Source organism: Petromyzon marinus, unplaced genomic scaffold (assembly GCF_048934315.1).
Source record: "Petromyzon marinus isolate PM22_M1 ecotype Great Lakes invasive population unplaced genomic scaffold, UKy_Petmar_22M1.pri1.0 PM_G_Scaffold_4, whole genome shotgun sequence".
In the NCBI taxonomy this organism is placed as follows: Eukaryota; Metazoa; Chordata; class Hyperoartia; order Petromyzontiformes; family Petromyzontidae; genus Petromyzon; species Petromyzon marinus.
In genome coordinates this window covers 3363518-3369517 of record NW_027422983.1, presented here as the reverse complement: position 1 = coordinate 3369517, position 6000 = coordinate 3363518, and the positions used below count along the sequence as shown (strand labels likewise).

At 51.4% G+C, this 6000-nt stretch overlaps 1 protein-coding gene across 1 annotated transcript; it reads left to right on the top strand.

The window, feature by feature from the left end:
- The first annotated feature begins 206 nt into the window (after positions 1-206).
- LOC116936972 (rho GTPase-activating protein 5-like) lies at positions 207-5513 on the top strand. Its single transcript, XM_032944103.2, has 3 exons — positions 207-4049; positions 4918-5028; positions 5460-5513. The coding sequence occupies exons 1-3, from the start codon at positions 405-407 to the stop codon at positions 5511-5513; spliced, it is 3810 nt and encodes a 1269-aa protein (XP_032799994.2). The 5' UTR covers positions 207-404.
- Positions 5514-6000: the final 487 nt, after the last annotated feature.

Below are 6000 nucleotides of genomic sequence, written 5' to 3'. Positions count from 1 at the left end.
AGAACAACGTTTTATTTTTCCTGGGCTCACCTCGGCACATCATCGGTGTATTTTAAACATTGCCGTCACATAATCATTGTGACAATCGTGTTTAATTTCCATTAAATTTCACCGCGTTAAATAACTAATCTCTCAATGCAAGCGGAACGTTCTTTTTTAAAAATATTTTAAATGTCCTCTGTGGTTTTTTTGTGTCTTTCAGAAACAATTGCTCATCTGGAAAAAAAAATAAACATTTAAAGGACCTCGTTGTCGGTGAACATTTTTTTTGTTCAAGTAATTTCTATTACCGCCAGTCACGTGGGAAAATATTGGTTTGCAAGTGCAACGAAAGAGCCAAAGTAATCATCACGACGTGTCGCACGGAACCGTAACTGCCCTTGTTCTCGTGCAATAGCGGTGCGATGTCACATGCAGCGCGGCGATGTCAAGGCAGCAAGGAAACGCGGACCTACAATATCAGTGTCGTCGGTCTTTCCGGGACCGAGAAGGAGAAGGGAAGCTGTGGAGTAGGCAAGTCGTGCCTCAGCAACAGGTTCTCAAGGCCAAGAGCAGACGACTATCACACGGAACACACTTCGATACTGAGCCAAGTTGATTTCGGCGGTCGGGTCGTGAATAACGACCACTACCTTTACTGGGGCGGGGCAACGCGCACCGCTGACGGGGGACGAGAGTACGCCTTCAACGTTGTCGAACAAACCGAATTTGTTGACGACGCCACTTTCCAGCCACACAGGAGCTCCGACTCCCGGCATTACGTCAAACGCGCGGCCGCCACCAGGCTCGCCTCGGCCGAAAAGCTCATGTACATTTGCACTGACCAACTGGGAGTCGAGCAAGATTTTGAGCAGTATCCAATGCCCGACGGTAAGCTGCACATTGACGGCTTCTTGACGTGCTTCGATGTCAGCGTTTCCGCGCAGAGAACGCTGCGAGATCAGTTGAGGTTTCTGGAGGAGTTGGTGTCGCAACTTGTGAAATTAAAGAAGCCCATTTTGTTGGTTGCCACAAAGTGTGACGTGTTGGATGAGCAGCACCTGAAGGAACTTCGAGCGTTTGCCTCTGGGAAAAAAGTTCGCCTGCCGATAGTCGAGACGTCAGCAAGTGACAATGTGAATGTGTCGGCAGCATTTCTGACCCTTGCGCAGATGATTGACAAGCCGAAAGGAAAGCCAAAGTTGGTGCCGTTTGAGAAGGCCGCCAAGCAAGTCAAGGAACACCACCAAAGTGCCATTAAGGATTATAATTCTCGGTTGACAAAAATTGTCACAGACTACCGCGTGACCTGGCAGGTGACCGGCAAGCAACTGGATGGCTGCCCGGAGTATGTCCAGCTTGTGGACTTGCTGGGTGCTAACAGGGCTGAAAGTTACTTTCGAGAACACATCACGCGTTTGAAGGCTGTACATATCGAAGGAAAGGTGGCACAATACATCAGCTCTCTGCCCGACGCTTTTGACTCATTGGTCCCTGACATCACGGACATTGAATCCCTCAGCTGGAACGAGGCTTTGCTGCTCTTGCGGAAGAAACCAGAGTTTGGATTGTGGTTTGTCGAGCTGTCCGATGGGGTTTGGACCGACAGCGGTCGCGTCAACGCCGTCGCCGACGGGCGTGTCCCCGTTGCGTTTTTGCGAGAGTTCGGCCCTTCGCATTTCCAAGCCCACGTGCGGAAATTGCAGGTGCTGAGGAAGAAGGAGGAAATGAAGGGAGCCCTTCGCGACACGTTGGAGAATTCTGGCGAGGTGTTGCCAGGGAGGCCGTGGGATGACGCACGGTCGTTCCTCATCGACGAGGAGGGCTCGCGGACGCCGTGCGGGCGAGGGCGCGTTTCAATCTACCGAGAGTGCCGAGGCAAGATGACGGATGAAGCGAAAGACGAATACCAGGAGCTGCTCCTCGAGCGCTCGGAAACGTTCGCCGGCGTGGACAGAAACGAAGCGTTTGACCGCGACGAGATAGCGGAGATTCACCAGGACCTGGAACGTGACGGTCGCTACGAGGCGCTCAAGTGGGCGCCTGCCTTGAGAGATGCGCTGATCCTGAAACACGTGTTCTCTGTTCGTCACCCAACCAGGGAGTCTTGCTTCAGTAAAGATAAGTGCACTGACCTGCAAATTCCGCTGCTTCTCTCAAGTGCTATTCCCAAATTGGTAAGCAAACGTTCGGAATCTTTAATCAATTTTGACAGTGCGGATGCATTTGATGTCATAATATTCGGTAGAGATGGCCTCGCAAGCAAACTTTGCAGCGAAATCAAACAGCAATCGGCCGGAAATGAGTTTACGGTGAATGGGAAGGTTTATGAGTTGGAACTGAAAGCAATGGATGGAGATGTGACGGGCTTTGCAAACATCATGCAGAGTAACGTTTCTCAGCCCAGCGGATGTCTGTGTGCTTTCAACTCATTGAAATCGTTAAATTACATCGTGGACAGCCTAGGAAGAGTGAATTCTTGTGCGTCCTTCATAAAGAAGGATGGCCTCTCGAGCTGCATTCCTGTTGCTTTGATGCTGGCAAATCAGAAGGACGTTACAGACAGAAAGCTGCCTTTGCTACGGCAGCAAGCCCAGCATGCGGCCGACAAGCTACAAGTCTCTTTTATCGATTGCCCTTCTGAGATGTCATCTCCAAAACAATTCCATGAAACACAGATCAAATGTGCCCTGAGTCAGATCGTAAATGCTTGCCAGAACACGACCCTTCTGCCCGACCAATTCAGCAGCCCAGAGTCTGGCGCGCCCGACGTGAACATCACCATGTGTCTGATGTGTGGAGACCCTTTCAACATTGGCACGGTCCTAACGCCCTTTATGGAATTCTGCAGCAGTGGGCATCCTGCTGGCAACGACTGCATGAATCTAGAAATGTCTGTGGGAATGCAGAGCAGAAGGATCAAGGTTACCGTCATCTCTTACCACGCAGCAATGCTGAAGCGGGAAGAGCTCACCCATGGCTACGTTTTGGTGTATTCTGCCAAAAGAAAAGCTTCCTTTGCAATGCTTCGAGCATTCCTCTCCGACGTAACAGAGGCCATTCCAGTTCTGCTCGTGGCCATCACTGACAGCTCCGCAGAGTTTCTGGAAAATGCGCTGGCAAGAGAGCTTTTCCCCAAGGGCAGCCGTATTGTGAATGAGATCGGAGCTGAGTCCATTGCCGCACCCGCACAGCCGCATTTTCACCGACAGAAGGAATATCTGAAGACGTTTTTCACCAAAGTTTTGGAGACGAAGGCTGTGGTTGAAGACGACTACAAGAGTGGCCGCACTTTGGAATCGCGCAACGAAACGCCGCCGCAGGTGTCATTGCCGTCATTGACATCGCCACCCGAGAGCGACGATGACGAGGGCCAGCCTCGGTATGGCACAACGAGCGATGAAGCTCAGCTTATTCCAAGCACCACGCCCCGTGTAAAATCCACGGATGCGGGGGGGAATATGAATCCACTCACGTGCTCCAACATAACGAGCCAAGACATCGAGAGGACACGCAAGAAGTCGCTCCCTCCTCCGAAACCCAAACCCGTTATGGAGAGGCCGCAGGTAAACAAATCGGAGCCCAAACTTCTCGAGAAGATAAACGGCAGCGTCCGCAAGGCACCCGTGAGACCTCAGGGCCCTCCGAAAGCTCCCGTGACGTCACCGGCGGACTCGGAGTCAACCAAGCTTCCGCCAGTGCAGGGTGGCGAGATGCGGTCGATGGCGAAGCCGTTGGATCGTGCCAAAGCGGCGGGGCCGAACGGAGACGGTGCCGACGGCGGCGGCCCGCTTGAGCGGAGGCCGAGAGACCGGCGGCAGGCGAGGAGAAACCGCCCGTGCGGGTTCAAGTCCAGGAGAAAGCAGGCGGACCCCGCAGACGCAATCCGGCATCACGCCGCACGCCCCTCCGATGCCGGCGACTCCGAGCCGCTTCTGTCGCCCTCGGAGCGCGACCGTCCGGGCCTTGACAACCCCGCCGCGCAGTTCCATGACGAAGTATCCGGCGGCGACGGCGGCGGAACGAGAAGAGAGAAAGGTGCACAGGACGAAAGGGGAGGCGAGGCCGAAGTGAGTGGTGCGATGTTGTTGTTGTTGTCCCTCGTGAGATTTTCTTTCTCCCAGCCACACGCCGTACGTTTTAGGGCTCATGCCCATGACGTATTTACTTGTGAAAAAAATGTCGCCTTGTCTAGTTACGGCAAACGCAAGGCAGTGTTGTGGTGGGCATTTTCACAAATTGGACAACTTAAAAATGTAGTAATAGGTTTTACCCTTTTAACAGGCACAAAAACTGACACCTTTATTCAAGGCATCATGTTTGCAATAACCACAACACAAGCAGTCAAAATGCAAACAAAAGAGACAACTCTGATAATAATATTGGCACTGTCCTTGAATTTGATTGGTCCACACCCGAGACGGCTTTTCTTAGAGCCTAGTCTCCACTGGTGTTGGACCAGAAGACGCCAAAAGGCGTACAACTCAAAAACAGCGCACTATCAGAGTATTGAGGGCTCGGGGTGAGCAATTACATTATGAGACCTCCTTTGCCAGTAACAAGATATAGTAATAGGTTTTACCCTTTTAACTGGCACAAAAACTTAAAAATGATTAAATTCATGTGGGGTGTCATTTTGAAGGCGATCAATATACATTTTTGTAAACGTGGTTTAACAATTAATTTATTGAATGATTTGCCGATTCAATGAAAATGAACGCGCACCACGTGCTCGCCGCGCGACAGCTGCGAGGTCTAGCACGAGGAAGTAAACATTATAAGGTGCCGTACCTCTTAACCTTGAACTATTTGGTCATCAGACCTCCCTTTAGAGAATGAATGGATGTGAGGCTACGAGGCAGGGGGAGACGTATTTTGCACTATCTTGGCAGTCGCAGGCGTTCGTCTCGCGGTAATGTTGCACGGTTCCATTCCCAGCACCGCTTCCCAGACTGCGTGCACGAGGACTCGACCGGCGACACGTGCGCATGTGTGCGCACCCTCTCCCATTCCGCCAACCTGCAGTACTGCGAGTTCGCCGACACGGAGGTGATGAAACGCACCACAACCCCCCACCCACCCCCATCCCAACGGAGGCAGGCGTTGGCACATATGCATTGCTAAGATCCCCCATATAGCCACAATAGACGTTTGGGGCAAGCGGTGCTCACGACCGCCTAATGAAGGCCTGGCATGGCACGTGAGGGGGTGGGTGGGCCAGCGACACGCCCGGGCCTCCTTCAATGTCACCCCAGTGGTGATGTTTACACATTGTAGCGGGCACTTCTTTGAGGCTGAGTCGACTTCAAGACCCGTCAGATATCCGCCAAGGTTTTTTGCTCACGAGTGGGAATTGAACTCGGGTCGCCGGGTTCGTAGCAGAGTGCGATAACCCGCTGCGCCAGCAGCTACCCCACATAGGCGCGCACACACTGCTCAAGAGGCGTAACAAGGCAACCTCACGCTTTGTCTAAGGGCAGTGTGATCTGCCTGGCGTTGGCAAATGGAGAAAGCCACAGATCCTGGCGCAGTGATCTTTTGGGTATCGCTGCGGTTATTCGCTCTTGACTCGCAATGAGAAGGTTGTACATTTATTTAGAACATCGTCCCTTCCAGGCCTGATGACATTAAAACTACGTTATTAAATTATTCCACCTCCATTGTTTACCGAGACAGAGAGCTGCTCAGTGCTGGTTCGAATGGGGGAATTAACGACAACTATTTTTAACAGTGCAAGTAACATAACATGTTTTTAAGAGTAATTTTTTTTATTGTAGATCGCCAACTCTGAATACATTAAAATATTGTATTAAAGAAATTCTGCTCCGAGTTTCTAGTGCACCACATGGAAAGCGATGTGCCATTTGGAGGCGGTACAGCAAGTAGGTTAACAAGTTTAGCGATTAAGGATTCTCCCCTTGTGCGTCGGGGCTTTCTCCGGGCATTGCGGTTTCCTTTCAAGTGAAAAAAAAAATCATCTCAATTGGCCCAATGTTGAATTTTGATTTAAAGCTTTCGTGA